Genomic DNA, 26666 nt, shown 5'->3' with positions numbered 1-26666 from the left:
CATCTGAGCAACCAGGGAAGCCCATGAATACTGGAGTGGGTAGCCTGTCCCTTCTCCAGGGGATCTTTCCCACCCAGGAATCGAACTGGGGTCTCCTGCATTGCAGGTGGATTCCTTACTACTGGGTGCTTAAGAACTGCTTCTGGAGCTAGACTGCCTGGGATTCGAGTCCTGCTTCTGGCAGTTATGGTCTTCCCTAGTGGCTCAGATGGTGAAGAATCTGCCTGCAATGTGGGAGACCCAGGTTTTATCCCTGGGTTGTGAAGATCCCCTGGAGAAGGGCATGGTAACCCACTGCAGTATTCTTGTCTGGAGAATTCCTTGGACAGAGGAGTCAGGCAGGCTATAGTCCATGGGTCACAAAGCGTCAGACATAGCTGACCGACTGTCACTTTCACTTTTCACTTTCTGGCATTTATCAACTGAGTGACCTTGGGCAAGTTATAGAACATCTCATTCTCAGACCTCCCATCTCTAACATGGGGTATTAGTAGTAGCTATCATGTCATGTTTTTGACGATTAAAAAATGAATGTAAAGCACCTAGCACTGCACCTAGCATTTATAATCATCCAATAAGTATTATTAGAATAGACCTGGAGAATAGTGGGGAACGAGCCTGAAAAGGTAGCATGGCAGGCCTTGGGTGAGGAGTTTGCGCTTCATCAGGACACGTGGAAGCCAGTGCGAGTTGCCGAGTAGACGAGAGCCATGATGGGAGCCTCAGTACAGGGAACCCTGCATGCAAGGGACAGGTCGGAAGCTAAGGTCTGAGAGCAGGATCGAACTGAGAGACGTTCCAGAAATACCATCCATAGAACTTGGCGACTGTCTGACTCCAGCGGGAAGGGTCGAGAGACTTGGTGGGATGGTGGCTGGCTTACCAGAATGTGAAAATTGGGAAGCTGCAGAAGGAGTTTGGGGGAGAGACTCTGGTTTCTGTTAGATTGTTTTTTTTTTTAATTTTATTCATTTGGGCTGTGCTGGGTCTTTGTGCTGTGCGGGCTTTTCTCTGGTTGCAGCGAGCGGGGGCTACTCTCTGGTTGTGGCAGGTGGGCTCGGAAGCTGTGGCGCATGGCTTAGTTGCTCCACATATGGGGTCTTCCCAGACTAGGGATCGAACCTGTGTCTCCTGCATTGCATTACATCTCCAGTCCAATCTGCAGGGAGATTCTCTAGCACTGACCCACTGAGGAAGCCCTCTAGGATTATATTTGAAGTGAAGCTAGTTGCGTTCAGCAGGGAATTTGAAATACGGTTTGAAACTTGAGGTAAAGGATTGGGGCAAGCTGAAGATTTGGAAGCCCTTACTATTTGAGATGGGGCTTCCCTTGTAGCTCAGTTGGTAAAGATCTGCCTACAGTGAAGGAGACCCAAGTTGGATTCCCGGGTCAAGAAGATCCCCTGGAGAAGGAAATGGCAACCGGCTCCAGTATTCTCGCCTGGAGAATCCCATGGACAGAGGAGCCTCGCAGGCTACCGTCCATGGCTTGAAACAGTCAGACACAACTTAGCGACTAAACCACCAGCCACCAATATTTGAGATAGTATTTGAAATGGATAAAATCTCAGAGAGGCTGATGGAAGCGGAAACAAAGCGATACAGGGGCAGTGTTCAGGAATTCATTCTCCCTTCTTTATCTGAAGAAATTACCAAAGTAACTCTTAGTAAACATGCTTATCTTTTTCTGTATGAAATCTCTTACATATATCTTCAACAAAATAAAGTAGTCTAATCATGTGCAAAGCCTTGTCTTTGTGGCTGAACTACTCCTTCAGAAAAGATTCTCCATGTTTCCTTCTAGGCCAGAAAGACATCCTAACTCCATGTTATCATGCGAGAGAGCCGTCTCGGACTTTCGGACCTATAAACCCTATTTTGAATTCAACTTACAGCTTCCTGTCTAAACTTTTCAAAGAAATTAGTACTGTGTTTCCAGATGAATTCATTCATCTGGGAGGAGATGAAGTAGATTTTCGTTGTTGGTATGAAAATTTGTTAACTGCCCCCACCCTTTTCTGAAAACTGTTGCCCCTGAAGTAGGTGTAGAGGTGTCCGGGGAAAAGGGAGGCTTCTGGGGAACCTCTCTGCGGAGGTGTTAACCTGGCAGCACAACTGGGAAGACGGTGAATTGTTTACAGAATGCGCATATGGGTGCAATTGACAGAAGCCTTTAGGAAGGAGAATTAAGATGCAGAAAAAAAAGGGAATTAAAAAAAACCTAGAGAACAAGAATAGCTTTAGTGAAGAGGGTAATGATTAAGTGGGAGAGATTTTTCTAGTGAAAGTCTTCTGTAGAAATAGCCTTAGATGGACGAAAGATGTGGGAGCTTAGGGAAAGCCATTTTTACAGGATATCAGCTTCTAAAAAAATTAATTGCAGCGGAAAGCTAAGATAACTCATAATTGAATTTTAGACTTATTTTAGGTGTAATTAGGCTTATTTTAGGCATAATTAGGCTTATTTTAGGCTTAATTTAGTCATAATTAGGCTTATTTTAGTCTACAAGCTTTAATAGATTTCCATCTGTATAAATGATGTTCGGGATATATGTTGCTTTAAAAAGATTGGGCATATTGAACTTTAAATGAAATTTTTATCACTGTTTTTGTTTAAGGGAGTCCAATCCAGCAGTCCTGCATTTCATGAGGAACAAAGGCTTTGGCAAAAATTTTAAGAAACTACAATCTTTCTATATTCAGATGTAAGTTACTTGAAAGCCTACTTGTTTTTATTTCATCAGTGCCTTTTGTAAAAGTTTAAGCTCTTATTTAGTACTATTTTATTTTCTCATTTTCTCTCCCCTCCATTTCCAAGTGTACATGTTATAATCTTTGTTACACAAAGTACAGATGAAAAATCATCAAGGAGGGTGCAATACCCATTATTCTCTTTAAATCAGTAACATGGTGACTCTCATCCTTTTGCAGTAACTGTTGAGACATAGGGTGGTAACAGTTATCTGTTCTGTGAACTCAGCTCAATACCCTGGCTACGCTGTGAAGGCTTCATCACCGTCTAGCTCCTGGAATTCATTTTGTCAACTCCAGCATTGCTCTTACTTTATACCTGTGCTGTCTGTTATGGCAGCCACAACCACATGCGGCTGTTTATATTTAAATCATACTTGAAGAAAATTAAAAATTCAGTTCCTCAGTCACATTAGCCACATTTCATGTGTTCAGGAGCCAACAGCTAGATGTGACTGGTGCTACTATATTGGAAAGTGCGTATATAGAACGTTTCCATCCCTGCAGATAAAGATTTACTAGACAGTGCTGCCCTATGCTACAGAGCAGTAAACTTACTTTGTAAAGAGCCAGACACTGGTGACTTCACGGGGCACATATGGTTTCATGGGCTTCCCCGATGGCTCAGCGGTGAAGAATCTGCCTGCAGTGCATGAGATGTGGGTTCGATCCCTGGGTCGGGAAGATCCCCTGGAAGAGGAAATGATAACCTACTCGAGTATTCTTGCCTAGAAAATCCCATGGACAGAAGAGCATGGCTGGCTACAGTCCATGGGGTCACAAAGAGTTGGACACAACTGAGCACGCATGCATATGGTTACATGCTTTTTTAATATTTTTAAGCACTGCTTTACCAATGTAAAAAGGGGCTTCCCTTGTGGCTCAGCTGGTATAGAATCCGCCTGCAATGCAGGAAACCTGGGTTTGATCCCTGGGTTGGGAATATTCCCTGGAGAAGGGAAAGGCTACCCACTTCAGTATTCTGACCTGGAGAATTCCATGGACAGTATAGTCCATGGGGTTGCAGACAGTCGGACACTGAAGTGGCTTCGCACACACTTACTGAAAGGCATCTCTCAGTGTTGCAGTCTTTGGTAGAAAATGTGCATTCTTTACACACCTTGCTAAGTTTGTGATCTGAAATAACTTTGTAATTTTTCTCAATGGTAGGGTTTTGGATATGATTTCAGCCATGAACAAGAGATCCATAGTCTGGCAAGAGGTTTATGATGATGACGGCAAGGTGAGAGGTTACTAACACTGCGTGTTGTTGTGATAATATGAGACTTAATACTCTAACACCTTGGATGGAAGGAACCCTAAGCTTTCTCTGTAATGTTGGGGAAGTTAGCTTATCTTTCCGTTTAAGCTGCTGTTACTCAAGAGCCGCACACTGATACCCATGATTATGATATTTATTTGATTTCTTTCATTTATTTCATTCTTCAGTGCTGCCTCCTTCTCATCTCTCCCATCTTCCCTCCTCTCTTTCCATCTCATTCTTAATAACAAATTGAAGTACTTTGAAAAATGTTCCTTTTTTCAGAAGGGCAGAACAAAAAGATAAGAATGAGTCTTTATTGCTGTTAAGGTAACCTTCATTTTGTTTTAAGTATCACTGTCAAGTACACTTTTTATTTTAAATGGAATTTCTCTCTGACATAATCAGAATTCTTTATTTTCCTTTGGGGCAACTGAAAATTTGAAACTCCAGCTAATTGTATTATCTTTCCAGAAAGGTTAGTGGCATCCTGTAAGTTCCAAAGTAAGTATAATAGTGTGGTAGAAATGGGAATAAAGCCTTAATTTATTACACCTACATGGTATTGTGTATAGACAAAAGTTAAAAAGTTAAAAGGTTTGATGAAATGTCTAAGTCCCTGTTATTACAAATAGCATTAGTTCAGTTCAGTTCAGTTCAGTCGCTCAGTTGTGTCTGACTCTTTGCGACCCTGTGAATCACGGCATACAAGGCCTCCCTGTCCATCACTAACTCCCGGAGTCCACCCAAACCCATGTCCATTGAGGCAGTGATGTCATCCAACCATCTCATCCTCTGTCATCCCCTTCTTCTCCTGCCCTCAATCTTTCCCAGCATCAGGGTCTTTTCCAAAGAGTCAGTTCTTTGCATCAGGTGGCCAAAGTATTGGAGTTTCAGCTTCGACATCAGTCCTTCCAATGAACAACCAGGACTGATCTCCTTTAGGATGGACTGGTTGGATCTCCTTGCAGTCCAAGGGACTCTCAAGAGTCTTCTCCAACGCCACAGTTCAAAAGTATCAATTCTGCGATGCTCAGCTTTCATTATAGTCCAACTCTCACATCCATACATGACTACTGGAAAAAACATAGCCTTGACTAGATGGATCTTTGTTGGCAAAGTAATGTCGCTGCTTTTTAATATGCTGTCTAGGTTGGTCATAACTCTCCTTCCAAGGAGCAAGCATCTTTTAATTTCATGACTGCAATCACCATCTGCAATGATTTTGGAGCCCAAAAAAATAAAGTCAGCCACTATTTCCATTGTTTCCCCACCTATTTGCCATGAAGTGATGGGACCAGATGCCATGATCTTAGTTTTTTGAATGTTGAGCTTTAAGCCAACTTTTTCACTCTCCTCTTTCACTTTCATCAAGAGCCTCTTTAGTTCTTCTTCACTTTCTGTCATAAGGGTGGTGTCATCTGCATATCTGAGGTTATTGATATTTCTCCTGGCAATCTTGATTCCAGCTTGTGCTTCCTCCAGCCCAGCGTTTCTCATGATGTACTCTGCATATAAGTTAAATAAGCAGGGTGACAATATACAGCCTTGATGTACTCCTTTTCCTATTTGGAACCAGTCTGTTGTTCCATGTTCAGTTCTAACTGTTGCTTCCTGACCTGCATACAGATTTCTCAAAAGGTAGGTCAGGTGATATTACCTCAAAGAGGAAAGGGGAAAGCAGAAAACATTGCTTTATTCAAGGATCTTAACAAATTATTAGCTACAATGCTTTAGACTTTTATTTTCATCTGCTGTAGCTGTGAGACCTAATAATACATATTTCATTTTATGTAACTTTAATAGCTTACACCAGGCACAGTAGTTCAAGTATGGAAAATGGACAACTTCTATATGGAACTAAGTAAAGTTACAGCAGCTGGCTTCCCTGTGATCATTTCTGCTCCTTGGTACTTAGATGTGATCAGTTATGGACAAGACTGGAGACGGTACTATTCTGTGGATCCTCTTGGCTTTGCAGGTAAGTGAAGCAACCACCATGACTTGATGTGTTAGGTTTTTCAAACCCTCCCCTCCCTCCAGGGAATCTTTACCTAGGTACCACCTACTATTCTCCCTTTCATGTTTGATCCTTGATTTTCCTTGTGTATAATTCAACAGACATACTCAGTATCATTTTAAACTTTGTGAAAGAAACCGTATTCTTTCCTAAACGAAGGAACTTTTAAAGTAAGATTCCCTTACATTGATAAGACTTCTCACTATGCTTTCAGAGGCCTGACTGCGTGAGCTTGTCTCTCCTCTGAGCTTCCTCTGCGATGTCAGAGACCCAAGTAGGGATCGGGTTCTGAGCAGGCGGCATCCTTGGGGGTGGGCATGTCTGAGTAGAGGGGCTCCAGGCTCTCAAACTCCCTTAAGAACAGTTCTGCTTTGTCCAGTTTTGTACACTAGACTTTTACAATTTCCTTTGAGGAAAAATATTCTGGTGTTTAAAAAGTTTCAAAACTGTAGGTCTGTCAGGAACTGTTTCTCTAAAAGCATTTTCTGAGAATCAAGAAGTCGTAATTACTGTAGATACCTGGTCTCTTTGATACTAAAAGATAGGTACTGAAGGCAGGAGTGGTGGTCACTAGCATAGTCCGCCTTGCATTCCTTGGCACACTGCTCACAGGCAACTAGGAAGTGCTTCGGGGGTCCAAATAAGTTTGCAGAAAACCAAAATAAAATGGTATCTTTACTACTGGCCTGCTGCCTTACTGGACACACGCTAACAAATACTCTGAACCGTGGGGTCAGTTGCGGCAATAAAGTTTGCCACCATTTTTTGTGCCACAGCTGTGAACTTCTCCCAAGGTCCTCCAGACTCCAAGAGCGAAACCCTGCCCCAGGGTAACAGCAGAGATCAGCACTGCCTCTGCATATGAGCCTCACGTTGCAACTACCGAACTTACATCACTGATTTTGATCTAGGTACTCCGGAACAGAAGCAGCTTGTCATTGGTGGAGAAGCCTGCCTATGGGGAGAGTATGTAGATGCAACTAACCTTACTCCAAGATTATGGTATGGAATCTAAGGGAGAACATGTGAATTAAGGTGCCTGAGGTTCCCTTCTCCACCCAAGCAGGAAAGCACTAGAAACTTGCCCAAGTGTGTGGTTTGCTTCTTGAAGAAAACATGAATTTAAAGTGCCTTGGGGGGTATGTGGTTTCAATTTTAGGCCTCGGGCGAGTGCTGTTGGCGAGAGACTCTGGAGTCACCAAGAAGTCACAGACCTAGAGGATGCCCACAAGAGACTAACAAGACACCGCTGCAGAATGGTCAGGTAAGGCCCATTTATTTGTCAGGCTGGGATACTGTTAAGTACAGGGTGATTTTTAACCTTATTTCGTGTTAGCTAGCTTACTGGGATTTTTTTTCTTTTTGCTATAAAGAGAAATGTATGTGACCTAAGAGGTAGTGAACTAATTAGGAAAAATTGGCAACTGTTTCTCTATGAATACTGAATCTCTCTTCAGCAATTAATGGTATGGCTTAGTGACTCTGACTTGAGCTACTAAGTTTCTTAAGACAGAGATGAATTATATCAATCTAAAAATCTTTTGTTTATACTTGTCCTACAGACGAGGAATAGCTGCACAACCTCTCTTTACTGGATATTGTGACCAGGAAGGCAGAATGTAAAAACAAGCTGAAACAGAAGAAAAATACAGGGAAAGAGCCCACAGTCAATCCGTACTACAATCAACCTGATTTTAAAATCATGTTTTTGAATAAAATATGCTTTTATTGATTGAACCTCCATCTTACTATACATTAGAAGACTGACATCTTTCTTGTGAGAGAAGCGTGAAATCAACCAACCAAAACCTTGTGATATCTATCACTCCGTGTATTCCTAAAGTCTGAATCTAAACTACCAACAGCAATAATTACTAGCTACACAGTGCCGTTCAGGTACATTAACCTTCACCATCACAGCACGTTTCTCATGCTATAAAGCAGAATGAGCAGCACCAGTGCCACCGTCTGTTCAAGTCTCTGTCTTAAATTGTTCTTACTGAAAACGAAGTAGGCAGGTGCTCCTGAGTTTCTCTCCAAGGACTTAGGACAAGCCATTTCTCTGGCTGAGCAGCGTACTTTGGTCTTGAGGATTCATGGCTTGATAATTAGACAGCTCTAAGGCAAAAGTAGCTGAGCCTGATGTTAATGTTCGAAGCACAGTTGAATAACCCTAAACAAAATAATTTAAGTTAGTTATCTCTGCAAAGTTAAGCCTCAAATCTGTCCCTGCACATCTTTTGACCATTATCAGGAGAAATTTGGTAAGTACTGTGGAGGACAGAATAGCAGGAGTGGGGGTATGCTTCAGAAGTATTCCCCAGTCCCAACGTTTGGTAAAGACTCTGCTGGCACTCAGACGCCTGTCCTAGAGCAGGAGAAGCTGGCGGGGAAGAGAATGACACGAAGAATTGGCTGAGAGCCAGCAGTAGTAGAAGCAGATACCTGTTTTGGATGGAAAAACGGCCCTTTAGGCTGATGACACATCTTGCTATAGCAGAGGTCAGACTTTGCGGAGGCCTGGAAAGCCCTCCCCCATGCATCCACACCCGTGCTGATATAATCCCTGGGATTTCTCCAGCAACTTATGTAAAATATGTGGATTTAGTCACAGAGTACCTACCATGATTTCTGCTAAGGGAACAAATGCAATAACAACTCTGTTGTCCTGGCGAGACTGGATTTCCTGAATGTTCCCTCTTCTCTGTGCCAGGTCTGCTAGGACAGGGCTGAGGTACTCTCTGGTCACTGTCACCTCAAGATGCATCAGGGGCTCCAAAATTTGCTTATCAGCTTTCTTCAGAGCCTAAAGAAATCAAAGGATGTTAAGTCCTCTTCCTTAGACTGCAGATCAGACTTCTGTTTTGAAGGGAAGATTCATAAAAACTTCAGTACTCTTAGGCACAGAGCCTCCAGCAAAAAATACAGAAGCCTGCCTTAACACTCTTTGTACGAAGTCCAAAACTCCCCAACGCTTGCTCATGCACGCATGCCAACAGTATACCTGAGACCTCGTTTAGGGTGTGATCCTGCCTTCACGGATTTGTTGCAAGAGGATGCTTGGTAAAGTCTGATTATGTAGAATACCTGTGAACATGTGCCCGAGACACACGGAAATAAAATGGTTTTCCCCTCTCAAATACACTTCATTCATACATCTCCTCTTTTACTTTTGAAACCTAGTTACAGTCCATGCTACAAGTCAGGGCAATCAAGGAGGGAAATAAAGGAGAGCGCTAAAAACACAGTAAGCAGAAACATACTCTCACTGTAAAACAAACAGAATTTCAGATTTCAAAGGCCAAGAAGAATGAGCACATACAGCTGGGTGATTTGCTTTAAAAGGGAACTTACTTCTCTGGCCTACCAGAGTTAAAACACAATAAAACAATTTCCTATCTATATATATTGTAAGCCTGTCTGGTTGTCAGGTAGGATGTAATAATCTTGAATTTAGCAGTGGAAACCAGATCAAAGAGCAAGGGCTCTGGAATGTGGCCTCTCCCTTATCTGGCTCTGGCTGATCATCCTCCCTCTGCTCACCTGCCACCACTCACTCAGGACCGGGCGCTACCATCGCCTGTACTGTCCAGTAATGCTCTGGGCCTCAGACGCTTCTGTTCCCCACACCTCAGCACCTCCTCCTTCCCCTCTCCCTCCTACCTTCACGATCATGAAAAATGGGCAGATCAGTAAAAACATCAGTATATTCTATCGTAGAAATTTCAGAAAACCAGAGCACACATATATATAGTAAAAACATAATTTCAGTTCTTTGCAGCTGATTAAGCCTTTAATATCACTATCAACTGAAATGACTCAATTAGCGAAAAAGTAATAATCCTTGAAAGAAAACATTACGAAAAAATAATGACAATGCACAGCAAACAGCTAAATACACCCCATGTATTTTTGCAATTCTTACCCAAAGCTTTGTGCCACTTCACAGTGTATCTTTTCGAGTAACATAACGGAGTGGGAAAAAACTAAAAATGAAGAGGAATATTGCTATATCTGAGGAAAGGTCAGAGTTCTGTGTGACTGAACAGGAGGTACTGTGCTCGTGGGTCTGTCTTTGGTCCTCTTTTCACAGCCTTTTCCTTGGGAACACTGCCTAGTCACAGAGCGTCCAAGCTTCCTCTAAGCTGTACTCAAGTCACAGTCCTTGGCTGCTCCTTGTCATCCACTGGCCTGCTCTGGGATGATGTCTGAGTATCTTGCAGCGACCCAATATGCCCCAAACTGATCTCATTATTTTCTTTTCCAAACTCTTGCCTGCTCTTTCCTCTTTCTGTTGATGGCATCACTGGTCTTCAGTTTACCCGGACATGCATCTTTGATTTCCTTTTTTCCCAACGTAAGCTGTAAGATTTATATTCCTATTGCTGCTATTCTAGCCCAGATCTAGTCTATTCCCTGAGGCTCTCCATACTCCAGTCCCTCCTATATTCTAATGATTATGCTGCTCTCTTCAAATGTTTAAATCATTTACCACAGTTTTCAAAACATATCTCAAATTCCTCAGTGTAGTTTCTTATAGGTTTCCCTACAGTAGGATTCTATTTTACTTTTCCAACCCTAACTTCATTACTCCCCTGCGTTCTTTAATCTTTCCATGTCTAGAATACTGCCACTGTACCCATAGCCTCCAAAACATCACAGCTCAACAATTAAGGAAACTGTGTAAAAGCCCCTGTGTCCTTGTCTTTGGAAGCAAAATGCCGACTCAAGAGTTAATGATTGGGAACTGTGAAGAGGAAGAAACAAGGATAGCTGTTGGGCTGGGGAACTGGTAACAACTTAGACTATAAATCTGTCACGAAGCAGAATTACCATACTCACAGTTGCCTTAAAGATATAAAGGCCTGACACACATTCCTGAATTGTTTTTACAAGCAGCAGACCCCTTCCCAGTGAAAACTGCCAACCACAAGAACATAGACCATAGACCGGTTGAAACACCCTGCCTCCCAAACACTACAGTGGGTCACAGTCTTGAGGTCATTGGCTCACCAAGGCCCCCTTTGCCTGGCAAAGCAATAAAAGCTACTCTTGTCTGTTTCACTGAAAACTCTTGACTCCACGTTTCTGTTCAGATCCTGTGAAGAGAGGCTGAATTTCAGCAATATTAACTTCTTTCCAAAGTCGAGGGGTCACAAAGAGTTGGGCATGACTGAGCGACTGAACAACCGTTGGGTAAGTTTTAGGTGTGTTACAGTGGAACCAGCACCACCGTCAAGATAATGAAACATAGCATATCCGTCGCCCCTGAATGTTTCTTCCTGCCCTTACGTAATCCCTTCCCTGACCCCTGCCCTCCCTAACCTCACCCCGCTCCCTCCTTTCTACCTGTCCAGACAAACTGCTCATCTGCTTTTGTCATCAAAGATTAGTTTGCATTCTCTAACATTTTTTAGAAATCATTCAGTATGTTTTCTTCTTTGAGCCTCTCTTTTTACTCAGCATAATTAAGATTCATACGCATTGTAGTATTGTTACCAAACCAAACTTGGGTTCACTTGCCCTGGCACAGTAAAACCAACCTAGTGACACATGGATTGTGGTGATGGAAAATACAGTGTTTATTGCCGGGCACCACACAAGGAGATCAGGACGGCTAGTCCTCAGGAAGCCTGAGTGCCCCGAAGGGTTTCAGCATAGAAGTTTTAAAGGCAAGGTGAGGGAGGTCGCAGGATATGTGATCAGCTTGTGCACAGCTCTCGGCTTGGTTGACAGCTAACAGAGCAGGGTCACCAGTTAACATAATCGATCCTCAGGCTCCAGTAGGCCTGGGGGTTGTGTGCTCATGATCGTTAAGTAGTTAGCTTCTCCCATTTGGTGGGGGTTTTCATACCTGTAAAACAACCCTGGTATCATGTACTATTGTCTAGGTACTTCAGAGAGGGACTTCAGCAGAGCACATGGTGGGTCTGTCCCAGAGCCCAAAGGGTTCTGCTCCATCTCAGTATTTCTATGCGCACTCTGCTCACAGCAGTAGCCTCCTGGGGGCTCAGAGAAGCTATCATTTTCCTTTTTTTATTTACTTATTTAATTTTTATTTTCGGCTGTGTCATTTTATTTTTTAATATTTGTTTACTTGTTTAGTTTTTATTTTGGCTGTCGTGTCTCAGTTGCATCACGTGCAATCTCTGTTCCCCAGAGTGGGCTTAGTTGCCCTGTGGCATGTGGGATCTTCATTTTCTAAGCAGGAATTGAACCCGAGTTCCCTGCATTGGAAGGCAGATCACTGGACCATCAGGGAAGTTCCACTATCATTTTAAAAGCCCTTATTTAACCAGTTGCTTTACACATAGTATCTCAAATCCTTATAATAGCCTTGTCGTTGTTTGCTTTTCAGTCACTAAGTTGTGTCCGACTCTTTGGGACCCCATGGACTGCAGCACGCCAGGCTTCCCTGTCTTTCACTATCTCCCAGAGTTTTCTCAAACTCATGTCCATTGAGTCAGTGATGCCATCCAACCATCTCATCCTCTGTCGCCTCCTTTTCCTCATGCCCTCAATCTTTTCCAGCATCAGGGTTTTTTCCAGTGAGTCGACTCTTCACATCAGGTGGCTAAAGTGGTGGAGCTTCAGCTTCAGCCTCAGTCCTTCCAATGAATATTCAGGGTTGATTTCTGGTAGGATTGACTCGTTTGATATCCTTGCAGTCAAATGGACTCTCAAGAGTCTTCTCCAGCTTCACCGTTCAAAAGCATCAATTCTTTAGCACTCAGCCTTCTTCATGGTCCAACTCTCACATCCATACATGACTATCAGGAAAACCATAGCTTTGACTAGACGGACCTTATGACTGTCTTGCAAGGTACAGAAAATTGACTGAAACGAGCAGGACCCTGTGGTACCCTCCAGGGGACAAATGTTTTCCCTGCCCTTCATTTCTTGTTTGTGGGAAATAGACATCAAGGAGGCTGAAAGACCTTGTCTGAGTTCTAAAGGGCAGATTCAGTAACTAACCTGGGAAGCAAGGGGATGAAGGGGTCTGCCCTGGTGACTCAGTGGTAAAGAATCCGCCTGCAACTCAAGAGACTTGGGTTTGATCCCTGGGTCTGGAAAATCCCCTGAAGAAGGAAATGGCAACCCATTCCAGTATTCTTGCCTGGGAAATCCTATGGACAGAGGAGCCTGGTGAGCTATAGTCCATGGAGTGGCAAAACAGTTGGACCTGACTTAGCGACTAATTAACAGCAGCAAAGGGAATGAGGATACAAAGGAGAAGCAATCAAGAAACAGCAGTGCAGTGATGGGGCAGGGTCCTGGTGCCACCTCAAGGAATATGCATCACACTGTCTCTAAGTTCTTCTGCACGAACTAAGGCCCCCAACCAGATGGAAGATGGTAATGTCAGGCTGAGCATAAGATTTCCTGTTTCCTCACCAACAACTAATCAGAAGCAAGTATGCACACAGTGGAAGATAATGAAGACTCTGGACACCCCCCCCCATCCCCTCAAATGTTTAACTTCCTTTTCTCCGTTGAAAAACTTTCATGGTCAAGTTGGTTTTTGGAAATGAGTCTGCCTTCTTCCCAGGTTGCTGCCAACTGAATAAAGCAAACTTTCCTTTCCAACCAACACTTGTCTCTTGAGTACTGACTTTCAAGCAGTGGAATCTGAGTTCAGTAACATGGTCTTATGTTACAGATGAGCAAAGTGAGGCTCAGAAAAACACTACTAGGAAGTGTAGTGTTTGAGAGCCAGGAGCTGATTCTACTTGGACTAACTACACATTCTCTTCTTACCATGGGCCAGGCTGCCCCTCTGAAACCATCTTAACTTGTGAAGAAATTGGCTTCCACTATTGAAGCCTGAATCTGGAAAAACTGCTTCTCACCTACGCTCCCCAAACTCCAATCCAGAACAAAGATGAAAAAATTATAAGAAAATGGAATTTTTCTGTGATTAGCCAAAAGCAGAGTTCAAGATCAAAGGACAAATGTGCAAAGAAAAACACAGACAGAAAACAAGCTAGTGATTGAGGCACACTGCTACAGCTCTTAGGAGGTACCCCCCCTACAACACATCCCTTCACCTGTTCCCTGCCTGGGCTGGGTCTAGCCTCCATGGATCATAATCAAGACATGTCATGGCCAGATATCACAGAGCCAGGCTCCATTCCTTTGTAGAGAAGGACAGGTTGTCTATTCTCTGAGAGCCTTGGTCTCTAACCGACCCACTCCTTATGGATTGTGGATGTCATCAATTCAGTTCAGTCACTCAGTCATGTCCAACTCTTTCTGACCCCTTGGACTGCAGCACCCTAGGCTTCCCTGTCCATCACCAACTCCCAAAGCTTGCTCAAACTTATGTCCATTGAGTCAGTGATGCTATCCAACCATCTCATCTTCTGTCTTCCCCTTCTCCTCCCGCCTTCAGTCTTTCCCAGCATCAGGGTCTTTTTCAGTGAGTCAGTTCTTCACATCAGGTGGCCAAAGTACTGGAGTTTCAGCTTCAGCATCAGTCCTTCCAATGAATATTCAAGACTGATCTCCTTTAGGATGGACTGGTTGGGTATCCTTGCAGTCCAAGGGACTCTCAAGAGTCTTCTCCAACACCACAGTTCAAAAGCATCAATTCTTTGGCACTCAGTTTTCTTTATAGTCCAACTCTCACATCCATACATGACTACTGGAAAAATCATAGCCTTGACTAGATGGACCTTTGTTGGCAAAGTAATGTCTCTGCTTTTTAGTATACTGTCTAGGTTGGTCATAGCTTTTCTTCCAAGGAGCAAGTGTCTTTTGATTTCATGGCTGCAGTCACCATCTGCAGTGATTTTGGAACCCAAAAAAATTAAGTCTGACACTGTTTACACTGTTTCCCCATCTATTTCCCATGAAGTGATGGGACTGGATGCCATGATCTTAGTTTTCTGAATGTTGAGCTGTAAGCCAACTTTTTCACTCTCCTTTTTCACTTTCATCACGAGGTTCTTTAGTTCTTCACTTTCTGCCATAAGTGTGGTGTCATCTGCATATCTGAGGTTATTGATATTTCTCCCGGCAATCTTGATTCCAGCTTGTGCTTCTTCTAACCCAGTGTTTCTCATGATGTACTGTGCATATAAGTTAAATAAGCAGAGTGACAATATACAGCCTTGATGTACTCCTTTTCCTATTTGGAACCAGTCTGTTGTTCCATGTCAAGTTCTAACTGTTGCTTCTTGACCTGCATACAGATTTTTCAGGAGGGAGGTAAAGTGGTCTGCTATTCCCATCTCTTGAAGAATTTTCCACAGTTTGTTGTGATTCACACAGTCAAAGGCTTTGCCATACTCAATAAAGCAGAAGTAGATGTTTTTCTGGAACTCCCTTGCTTTTTCGATGATCCAATGGATGTTGGCAATTTCATCTCTGGTTCCTGTGCCTTTTCTAAATCCAGCTTGAATATCTGGAAGTTCACAGTTCACGTACTGTTGTAGCCTGGCTTGGAGAATTTTGAGCATTACTTTGCTAGAGTGTGAGATGAGTACAATTGTGCGGTAGTTTGAACATTCTTTGGCATTGCCTTTCTTTGGGATTGGAATGAAAGCTGACCTTTTCCAATCCTGTGGCCACTGCTGAGTTTTCCAAATTTGTTGGCATATTGAGTGCAGCACTCTCACAGCATCATCTTTTAGGATTTGAATAGCTCAACTGGAATTCCATCACCTCCACTAGCTTTGTTCGCAGTTGTGCTTCCCAAGGCCCACTTAACTTCGCATTCCAGGATGTCTAGCTCTAGGTAAGTGATCACACCATCTTGATTATCTGGGTCATGAAAATCTTTTTTGTATAGTTCTTATGTGTATTCTTGCCACCTCTTCTTAATATTTTCTGCTTCTGTTAGGTCCACACCATTTCTGTCCTTTATTGTGCCCATCTTTGCATGAAAATTTCCCTTGGTATCTCTGATTTTCTTGGAGAGATCTCTAGTCTTTCCCATTCTACTGTTTTCCTCTATTTCTTTGCATTGATCGCTGAGGAAGGCTTTCTTATCTCTCCTTGCTATTCTTTGGAATTCTGCGTTCAAATGGGTATATCTTTCCTTTCCTCCTTCGCCTTTTGCTTCTCTTCTTTTCTCAGCTATTTGTAAGGCCTCCTCAGATAACTGTTTAGCCTTTTTGCATTTCTTTTTCTTGGGGATGGTCTTGATTACTGCCTCCTGTACAATGTCAGGAACCTCTGTCTAACCAGAGATAATTTAGTTTAATATTATCCACTGTAAACAGTGTGATGTGCATGGGGCTGGTTAGCCTTTGAGGAACCCCTAATCAAGAATCCACACTTCAGGGCTGATTAGTGAGCCTCTGAAGCATCCTAATCGAGAAGATACACTCCAGAATTACGGATTAGAATTATTGTTTTTGGAAGAGAGGGTTGATTAACTAGCAGAAGTAATGACTGGAATGATTCCCGTTGAAATGCAGAATTGAAATCTATGACTAATTAGAAAGTGGCTTTCCAAGAGGCTCAGTGGTAGAGACTCTACCTGCCAATGCAAGAGATGCAGGTCTGATCCCTGGGTTGGGTTGGGAAGATTCCCTGGAGAAGGAAATGGCAACCCACTCCAGTACTCTTGCCAAGAAAACCCCATGAACAGAGGGAGCCTGGTGGGCTATAGTCCATGGGGTCACAAAGAGTCAGACATGACTTAGCGACTAAACAGCAGCAGCAGAAAGACTAATGGGCCCTACTGCCCTTACCCAAGCAAATATGAGGATCTGGTCTGCCTTGCCCACGCCTTTGGAGCAGCACTTGCCCTTCAGACATTTGCTTGACCCTGTGCTTTTTCTCATCCCTCTGGCCTGTTTCCTGACCCAACCAGAAAGTTGGCTAATTCTGCTTTAAAAAATACCATTCCTCCTTAGAATGAACCTCTCAAGCAAAGAGCTAGCTGGAATGCCTAAAGATTGCGAGGGGCTTTTCCCCCACTCACAAGAAACCACTGTGTGATCATTTTTATCCCTGCTTGTTAATAAACACTGACATACTTAGCAGAAATTGGTCTCAGATTCCGTTTCATCACAGTAAACAACCTGGTAGCAAATTTGTCAAGGAGAGGATGTACAGTCTCCACTCTCTCGAATGCCAGAGGTAACTGGCTTTTACAAGAATAACAAAAACAACAACAAATAAATTGCCCAACACTGACTTGCTAGTGAATCCACTGGCTTAGGATAGTTTGCAGCACTACCCTTTTAACCTGAAAATACACCTCTACAAGGCCCTGGGATCTCCTACTTCTGTGTATGAAGCAAAGACACACATGCTGACTTCAGAGTGGTGAAGCTAAAAGATTCCACCCGCCCCTTCTGCCCCCCCAGATCCCTACTTTGATCTACAAGTGGAGAGAATTTACCACAGTGAGGTGGCTTCTAATTAGCTGCAAAGACTGGCTGCCAGGACTGCTTCACTAATGTCCTGAGGCTAGTGCTCGGCAGGTTCCCTGGTTGTGTGCAGGGAAGTGAGGCTGTGAGTGTGGAGTGGGGGGTGGGGTGAGGACACCTGGTTGCGGAAAGGGCGGAAGGAGCAACACCTGCTCCTGTGTACTGTGTAACATGATCCTGTTGTCTTTATGAGGACAAGACTTCCAACTGGTCCAAGTGAGCGTTTTGTTGCTGGAAGACAATGAGAACCAGGCCTCCAATCACAGCCAACCAGTCACAGCCAACTTGACCCACTATTATGGAAATTGCTCCAATTAAGTGCATCACATATGCATGTGAAATGACAACTAAGTGCTTGCCTCAGAGGCAATTTTTGCAAATGAAGCTGGGTGTTAACAAAATAGGGTAGTTTGTCCTTTGTTGGGATTATCTGTGACCCAGTGAGATGGCAGCCCTCCTCAAGCCTTGCCTTGTGGCCTGTCATAAATTACTTGTCCCTCAGATGCTTCCTATGGCTTGCAGATGAGCCCCTTGAAATAAATGGGCTTCAATCACCAGTTTCAACAATTGTCCTGTCTCCAAGTAATAAAACATCTGGAAAATTGGACTAAATGGATAAAACAGTTCTCTGTAATAAGTATCTGGCATGCTTACAACTCTGTATAATGTTTTTTTTTAACGACCAGATGTGGTACTTTTGTGTTATGAAGAACAGAGGCATGTTTAGTCATGTTTTTTATTGCATTGAAATGCAACATATATTTTCATAGCTCCCTGGAGAAATGCTCTCCCATTGATTAGGGATTGTTGATGTGTTGGTTTACAAACTTGAAAAGTAAGTGAACCGCTCAGAAAATTGCAGACATAATTTAAACTGTCAATAAACTGGACACTCACAAGGCACCAGCTTAACAAAAAGAATTCAGTCCATAAATTTACCTTCACTCCTAGTGGATTTGTTCCATCAAATATTTGATCTTACTGTCGTGTATATTCTTATCTGTCTTCTGGAATATTTACAGCTTTATGAAAAAATAGTTTCACCAAACTTAGTGTTCACGTCTTCAAGTTTCTCATTAAGAAAGCTTAGCTGCTAACCCACCTGTGTAGTCTCCATTTTATAGACCTTTGTGGGATTCCAGCAAGATGCTTTTAACATCTGTGTATGGGCAACAGAAACAAAGATATTTAGAACACTGTCCACTGGGCTACTATTCTAAAAATCTCCTTGAACACCACACCACCGAAGACACCCCCCCCCATTTATTTTAGAAAGTTTGGAAAAAACAGAAAACTACAAGAAGACATTTTGCTGTACCCCTGAAACACAACATTGTAAACTAATTATATCTCAATTTAAAAAGTAAATGTTTAAAAAAGTATAGAAGAAAACTGAAAAATCATCTGTAGCCATATCTAGTTATTACCACAGTATACATAGGTAGCATTTTTCATTTTATAAGATTACAATGATATTCTATATACTGTTTTGTCACTTCAAATACCACACGTTTTGTTCTTTTAAAATAGGAAACTTGATAGAAAGACTATTTTTATTGAACTAGTTTATTTGGGGACATTTAGAGTTTTTAGGAATGTTCACTGCTGTAAACAGTCTGTGATATTGAAGTTGCCGAGGGCAGGGAGGGAGGCAGAGGGATGGACTGGGAGTTTGGGGTTGGTAGATGCAAACTATTATTTTTAGAATGGATAAACAACAAGATCCTAGTGCACAGGGAACTATAGCCAATCTCCTTAGATACACTATAATGGAAAAGAATATAAAAAAAGAATATATATGTGTAAAACCGAGTCACTTTGCCCTACAGCAGAGATTGCCACAACACTGTAAATCAACAATACTTCAATAAAAAAGAAAAGTCTAGGAGAAATACCTTTCTATAAAAATCTTTTCATAGGTCTCTGATTATTTCCTAGAAGTAGAATGGCTAGATCAAAGGATATGAGCTTTTGTGTTTTTTTGAGCTTTGGTTTTTAAGGCTTTATTTTAATACATACTGTCTCAAGTGTTCTTCAGAAAGGGTGTAATGATGTATGTCATACACACCCACCATGAGAATATGAGTGTTCCACCTTCCATGCCCTCTGGGTCCTCCCATTAGTAACAGTTCCAAAGTAAAGATATTAACCCTCTATCTGCTGTTTAAGGGCTCCCTGGTGGCTCCGACAGTAACAAATTTGCCTGCAATGCCAGAGACCTGGGTTTGATCCCTGGGTTGGGAAGATACCTTGGAGGAGGGCATGGCAACCCACTCCAGGATTCTTGCCTGGAGAATTCCATGGACAGAGGAACCTGGCGAGCTACAGTCCCTAGGGTCATGAAAAATTGGACACAACTGAGCAACACACACACACACACACACACACACACACACACCCCTCTAGCCTGCCCGCCAGGCTCCTCGATCCATGGGATTTCCCAGGCAAGAATACTGAAGTGGGTTGCCATGCCCTCCTCCAGGGGATCCTCCAGACCCAGGGATCAAACCCGTCTCCAGTGTCGCCCGGGGTTTCAGTTTACTCAGTGGTAAACCTGGAGAGAGTGTGGCTCAGCTGGTAAAGAATCCGCCTGCAATGTGGGAGACTTGGGTTCAATCCCTGGGTTGGGAAGATCCCCTGGAGACAGGAAAGGCTACCCACTCCAGTATTCTGGCCTGGAGAATGCCATGGACACAGAAGCCTGTTGGACTAGACAGTTCAGGGGTCCTACATGCTGCAGCTAAGTATTTGAGACAGTCCATGGGGTCGCAAAGAGTCGGACACGACTGAGTGACTTTCACTTTTCAAACCTGAAGAGAAGCTATGAGCTTCAAGTGTGTGCTTTGAAATGTACTTACTTTGTTAATATTTGCAAGTAGGGTTGAGGAATTGAAAAAAAAAAAAATTGGCAGTAGTGGGAGGGGCAATTTCTTAAGTAGGCCTTAAAATGCCCGAATTGGATTTCTGAAACATTTAATTGTGTAGCCCTGGGGAAATGGTTTAACTTCTGCTATTTTTTTTTTCCCCTTGGAAGTAAAATGAAGTTTGTTTCTGACCTACGACCAAATCCTTCACAAAAGAGAAAATATAGCTAGCTAATAAATTTCTGGAAAGATGTACCAACTTTGATGGTAGTCAAAGACAAGGTAAATTAATATAGTAATGAAATAAGATTTTTTACTGATAAAGAAATATAATTTTTAAAATACCCGCTCAGTGCTGTGAAAGTGTGGTTAAATGGACACTTTAGGAGTACACCTGGCTATAATCTTTTTGAGAAGCAATTTTTACAATCAAGCACCTTGAGACTTCTTTCCTTTGGGACCAGTAGGTTCCATCTCTAGTAATTTAGCCTAAAAGAAATTCACCTAAGATGTAGAAAAAAATTGTACATAAAGATGTTGTCAGAGAGTGAATGATACCAGGAAAATCTCAATAGTAGGGACAATGATAGTGTTGTAGATTTTGTAACGACATAATTCATTTAGATTTTTGCTTAAATGACACAGGGTAATCCAAAACAAGTATATTTATGTTAGTAGAGTATTTCGCTATCAGAAATACATAAGTAAATTATAGTGTGCAATCATAAAAAATATTTAGTAAGAGTAACAATAAGAAAATATTCATGCTATAATGTTAGGTGAAAAAAAGTGGAAAATAAAATTGTGTAATCAATATTATATGCCTGTGGAGAAATACCATGCACAGCACAAAGACTAAAAGAAAAATTTATGGGGACATAATGTGCAGCATGATGACAATGGTTAATAATACTGAATTGTATATTTGAAAGTTGCTAAGAGAGCAGCTCTTACAAGTTTTCATCACAAGGGAAAAAATCATAACAATTTATGGTGATGGAGGTTAACTAGGCTTACTGTGTGATCATTTTGCAATACATACAAGTATTGAATCATTATGTTGTACACCTGAAACTAACAAAAAATTATTTCAAAAAAGCTTAAAATCATAGAGGTTTTCTTTGGAGTATGGTGAATGTTCCCCCTTTCTACTTTTCTATATTTTCCAACTTTGTGCAGTGAACACAGGTAAATTTTATACTTGGCTAAAAGTAAACCCACTTTTTAGATGGATATTTTTCCTTGAATGAAAACATAATTACGAAAGGAAAAATGTGTTAGGTAAGGTCTTATTGTAGGTGGACACGAGGCTGAGGAATTCCGCTGAATTCAGATCTTGGAGCAAAGGTACTGTGAAAATACATTTCATGAAGAACCTCTGCAGTATGTCAAATGAACTCTCCATCCACAATGTGAGTGATCATCTTTCAACATTTTTTTATGTATTGAATTTCCTTAAGTAGAACTTAGTTTTAAAAATATGTCAGTTTCAAAATACAATCAGAACTAAAACAGAAAAGGCTTCTTAAACTAGAGGAAGATGTGAGCCCCAGCGGTTCCTCTGGCATGTGTTCCGTTTCTGGCTTTTCTTTCTCACCTGCCTCCCTGTTGATGTTCCCTTATTCTCATTCAGAGGATAACTCCTGGGGGTCAAGGACTGTAAGCTTCAATTTATGTTCAGCTTCCAGAACGCTCTGGGGATCTAATGAGCGCTCTGGGCAAATGCAATTGGCCTCTGCTCCAGCTCTGAGTTTGTCAAGCTCGGAGGCAGAGAGGGGTTGATTGCTCTGTGATCCCCCGTTGATACCAACAGACAGGGCTTCCTGGCTCCCCGCGGCTCAGTCCACTGCTGTCTGGCCTGAAGGGTGGAGGCCAAGCCGAAAGGGATTTCTTAACCATCCTTTTCCCTCTGCTGCAGGGAGGCTGGGTGGCACCTTTTCAGGTGCCCATGTTCTTGCTTTCCTAAGCTGACCCTTTCTTCCAGGCAATACCTTGTCTTTCTTACCCTTGCTGTAGTTGCTTCTCTGGCCTCGTTCAGCTCTCAAACTGGAGTGTGTGAAGCCCTGATGATCAGAGGCCTCTTTGATGGATTCCACGAGCGCCAAGAAAAATTTTTATTTTTGGCAGGATTTCTCCTGTGATCATGGTGATTTTACCAGTTATAAAAGCTATCAGGATTGAAAGACATTTTCTTGGAATAAGACTTTAGTATTCCGAGGCTGCTGGGAGGAGTAGACAGAACTAAAGGTAGCTTGAGCAAACATGTTCTAGTTTTTCTTACCTACCAAGAAGTCCACAGGTGGGCAGCCACTGGCTCAATTCAGCAGCTTAAGGCCCTCGGGGCTGGTGTCTCTATGACTCTCTTGCCTCATCCCTCTGGCTGCTGCGACTTCAGGCATCCTGTGTGGCTGGGGAGAGAGGAGGAAGAGGGAAAGAGGTGGCCTCGGACATATTGGTTTAACCAAAAAGCAAAACATTTTCCAGAAACCTCCCAGCAGGCTACCTTTTATGCTTGATTGGCACCAGCTGAGTCACACTACTACCCTCGCTAAAGAGGTAGGCTGGGCAACCAGCGCTTGGTAAGAGGATGAGGGTTACTATGTTTGGCTGAGGCCAATTGCCCATTATTGCTTAGGGCTGGGCACACTTGGAAATATCATCGAGGTTTGGGATGGCTTGGGGGGGGGGGGTGCCTGATGAGTGGGCTTAGCCAGGCTGAGGGTCTCTGCATCACACACGCCCTATCCTCTTGCTTTCTTCCCAAATGACCCTTGTGTTCTTGACAAAGGTCAGAGCCTCTCTTCCCCTTTGGCTTCTTGCTCAGGTAAAGTGGCGTCTGCCTCACCTCTCTCTCCACTCTATCAGTCACAGACAGGCTGTCGAGGGTCATTCCTCTCTCGCCCTTTACCCTTAGGGTGGAAAAGAACATGATTTCTAAGGTAAGAGCCTTCTTTGACTTCCGAAGTATGATACTAAAGTCCAGCCACTTATCAAGCTTTTGAGGTTTAAATTTCATTTATTCTCAACAAAATGCAATCTTCCTGAGTTGAGGAAGAACAGTCATGTTCAGCTGACAATAATGCGATGCTAGTTTCTGCTAAAACACTCACAGTGTTAGTTTTTGATTGATTGAAAAGAGAAAAGGAGGAAGAATTGAGCACAGTTCTTTTTTTCCCAGAACAGGGAGGATCTGGGGTTGTCCCCCAGCCCTAGGATCCCCTTCCTCCTGCTTCCTCTCTGTGTTCACATCTACAAAGTGCCTCTGAGTCTTTCTCTACTCTCCCTTTTTTCTTTCAGTTTTCTATCAGGCTGGTGGGGACCTCATATATCACCTTGTGATCTCTTTGAGTTCAGAATTGCCTGCGGCTCCCCCTTCAGCATTTCTGTATTTTCCCGTCATCTCTTCCTATCTCGGCCCCTTCACCTGCTCGGTACTGGACGTCGTGTGCTTTCCAGTGTGTTCTAAGATCATTGTGTCCCTGATCTTGACCATGGTCTGCTGGGCAGAGGGAAATCAGGCATTTCATGTTTTGTTTGCAGATGATTGAATTATGCTAAAAAAAAAACAACACCCTAATATTGTGCTGGGAAGTCATTTTGAAATTCTATATTTTTAGAGTATCTTGGGACTCACAGATGCAAATATTACATAAAGACCACACATATTTCTCTCCTGTTTTAAAACTCTCTTTCCTCTATGAAATCTTTGAAATATGATATAAAAAAATGCAAAAGTTACGGCTAAATGGAAAAAAGAGGATGCATGTTGTACTGAAGTGAAACGCCTTGGAGCAGAAGCATCAACCTCCTTATGGCATGGAGATGGACCCAGAGTTAGCCAAACTGCAAGGCTTGGAGGCACAGTCCCCAAAGCTGCCCTCACTTTTGACACCAACTGCAGTTTGTGGGAAGAGGTTCCCCAAACCACCCTCAGTTCTGATAATTCCCTAGAAGAAAGGACTTACAGACCCCACTGAAAGCTATGATACTCACAGTATGGAACATCACAGGAGAAGGATATAGATTAAAATTAGCTGAAGGAAGAAACACGTAAAGCAGAGTCTGGGGGCAGGGGCTGAGAGCAAAGTTTTTGTTTTGGGGACACGTTACAATGTCCGACAAAACAGAAAATATTACCAACCGGGGAAGTTCCTGTGAGCCTCAATGTCTGGAGGTTTTCTGGAGGTTTTCTTGAGGCCCCATTCCATAGGCATGGTTGACTGACCAACTGCCCAGGAGTTGATCCAAGCCTCCAGGTCTACTGATACCATGTGACCCAAAGCTCCTATCCTAAATCACAAGGTTGGTCTTTCTCTCCTGGCCAGCTCCCACCCTAATACTATGCAATGTGGCAGGCCCCTTTGAAGATTTGCTGTGTCCAGGCTCTGCCCTAGACAAAGACACTTCTATCAGGAGTGACACAGACTGCCTCCCAGAAGCGGGGGCAAGGGCCAGACTTCTCTCTGGGCAAAAACCAAATTCTTTATTAGCAAGATGCTTCGCTTCTTACTCATGACTGACATCACAGGCTGCCTCCAGGAAAGTGCAAAGGGAAAGAGGTATCAGAGCCCTTTGGAGACAGCGATTTGTTAGTGGTGCTGGAGATCAAACGCAGTTGTTTGAGTCTGTTTTCTCTCTCACCAGATATGTTCTAGTGACGCTGGGGGCCACAGAGACCAGAGCCCTCAGCTGCCACTTCCAGTGGCTCACAGACGTCAGAGATGCTGAGAAGCTAGGGCTCCCGAGTCTGGTGTCTTTCAAGACACCAGTGCCCTGGGGACTCACAGATGACGTTTCTGGAAGCAAATGACTGGCTCTAACTAGGTCAGAGTCTGTGAACACCTGAACTGGAGATTTGGGGGCACAAAGGCTTAGGGGATTCAAAAGAGATCAAGCAGCTCGAGTTAGAAACTGGACAGGAAACCTTGGACCTTATAAACAAGAGGTGGGAGGGGTGGTTTGGGGGTGGAGGCCACACACAACAGGTGAGGCATCGAGTTAGGAACTAAAGCGGCCAAAGGAGCAAAGAGTGGCAGATTTGTTAGAAAGCCTGTGACTACACTGTCAGTGTCAGGTTTCAGAGGAAAAACATATTCTTCCTTAAGTGAAGGACTTATTAGCTTTCTCATAAGATTCTGATGAATCAGCTCAGTTCAGTCACCCAGTCGTGTCCGACTCTTGGTGAATAGTTGCCTTCTTTTCCTTTAACAATATCTATTGAGCATTTACTATTTCCATTCTAGCTCAAATGGCAAAGAATAGGCCTGCACTGTGGGAGGCCCAGGTTCGATCCCTGGGTCGGAAAGATCCCCTGGGGGAGGGTATGACAACCCACTCCAGTATTCTTGCCTGGAGAATTCCGTGGACAGAGGAGCCTGGTGGGCTACAGGCCATGGGGTTGCAAAGAGTTGGACACAACTGAGTGACTAACACACACATGCTGTTTCCAAGCAATATTCTAGGTGGTGAGGATTCAGCAGAAAGCAAAATAAAATAGCGAAGTCTTTCCCCTCATGGAGCTTGATTTTTATTGGTGGATACAAATAATAAATAAATATATGCCCTGATGTGGTGACAAGTGTACTGAAGAAAAATAAAGCAGGGTAAAGGGATGGAGAGAGAGGAGCTTGTCTTTGATCAGGAACCCAGGGACAGCCTCATTAATCAGGAGACATCTGAGCAGAGACTTGAGGAAAAGGAGGTACCTGGTTATGTTGGTATCTACGGAAAATCGCTCTGGGCAGGAAAACAGTAAGTATCAAGGTCCTGGGCTGGAGGGTGGCTGGAGTGGAGATGAAGCCAGATAAACCAGATCTTGTGGTTGTAAAAAGGAGATGGGAGCCACTGGAGGATGTAAGCTGTAAGTTCATGTGACAGGGACAAAGAAGGTTCACATAACACACACACACACACACACACACACACACACACAGTTATCTCCATGCTCAGCCTTCCTCAGTTACAAGACTGATTTTGCTGTGAAAATCAGATATGGATCCCTTAAAAACAAACTCCGATTCTTTTCATTGCCTCAAGTCATTTGCATTTAATCACAGTACAGTACCTAATTGTGTGAATTAGCATAGAGACTCATTGCTGACTAGTTCTAACTGGCTTTGCCACACAATAATGTATGGTGACTCTTATAGATGCTGAGAGATCAACAGTCAGATGTCTGAAACTCTCCAAAGTTAACAACCACAAAAAAAGGTTCAGTGCTTTAAGAGTTGGTATCCCCATACTTATCTGTATATTGGTTAGAACATTCTTAAAATAACATTGATGCTCTTATTACAGTCCTTATTAGTGCCTGGCATAAGCAAGCACATCATTTTACGTCCTCATGTTAATAGACACTCAGTACTGCTGAAATGGGAAAGGGTACC

General features: G+C 43.0%; 1 protein-coding gene and 1 long non-coding RNA gene across 3 annotated transcripts in view; one reads left to right on the top strand and one right to left on the bottom strand.

The window, feature by feature from the left end:
- LOC145517652 (beta-hexosaminidase subunit beta-like) overlaps positions 1–7783 on the top strand; it is a 31929-nt gene extending 24146 nt beyond the window's left edge. The window contains exons 8-14 of one of the 2 annotated variants that reach the window (XM_081520620.1): positions 1805–1985; positions 2619–2705; positions 3922–3994; positions 5819–5993; positions 6944–6998; positions 7192–7296; positions 7595–7783. In XM_081520620.1, the coding sequence (XP_081376746.1) occupies positions 1805–1985; positions 2619–2705; positions 3922–3994; positions 5819–5993; positions 6944–6998; positions 7192–7296; positions 7595–7655 (737 nt within the window). In that variant the 3' untranslated portion in view covers positions 7656–7783. Of the gene's footprint in view, positions 1–1804; positions 1986–2618; positions 2706–3921; positions 3995–5818; positions 5994–6943; positions 7035–7191; positions 7297–7594 lie in introns of both variants that reach the window. The other variant, XM_081520619.1, reaches the window with a different exon arrangement.
- On the bottom strand, positions 7738–8840 carry LOC145517653 (uncharacterized). Its single transcript, XR_014062233.1, has 2 exons — positions 8656–8840; positions 7738–8205 (listed from the first exon to the last, which is right to left on the bottom strand). It is a non-coding gene; the product is annotated as an uncharacterized LOC145517653 (long non-coding RNA).
- Positions 8841–26666: the final 17826 nt, after the last annotated feature.

Source organism: Giraffa tippelskirchi, chromosome 8 (assembly GCF_054371585.1).
Source record: "Giraffa tippelskirchi isolate mGirTip1 chromosome 8, T2T-mGirTip1v1.2.pri, whole genome shotgun sequence".
In the NCBI taxonomy this organism is placed as follows: domain Eukaryota; kingdom Metazoa; phylum Chordata; class Mammalia; order Artiodactyla; family Giraffidae; genus Giraffa; species Giraffa tippelskirchi.
This window is presented reverse-complemented; position numbering and strand designations above follow the sequence as displayed.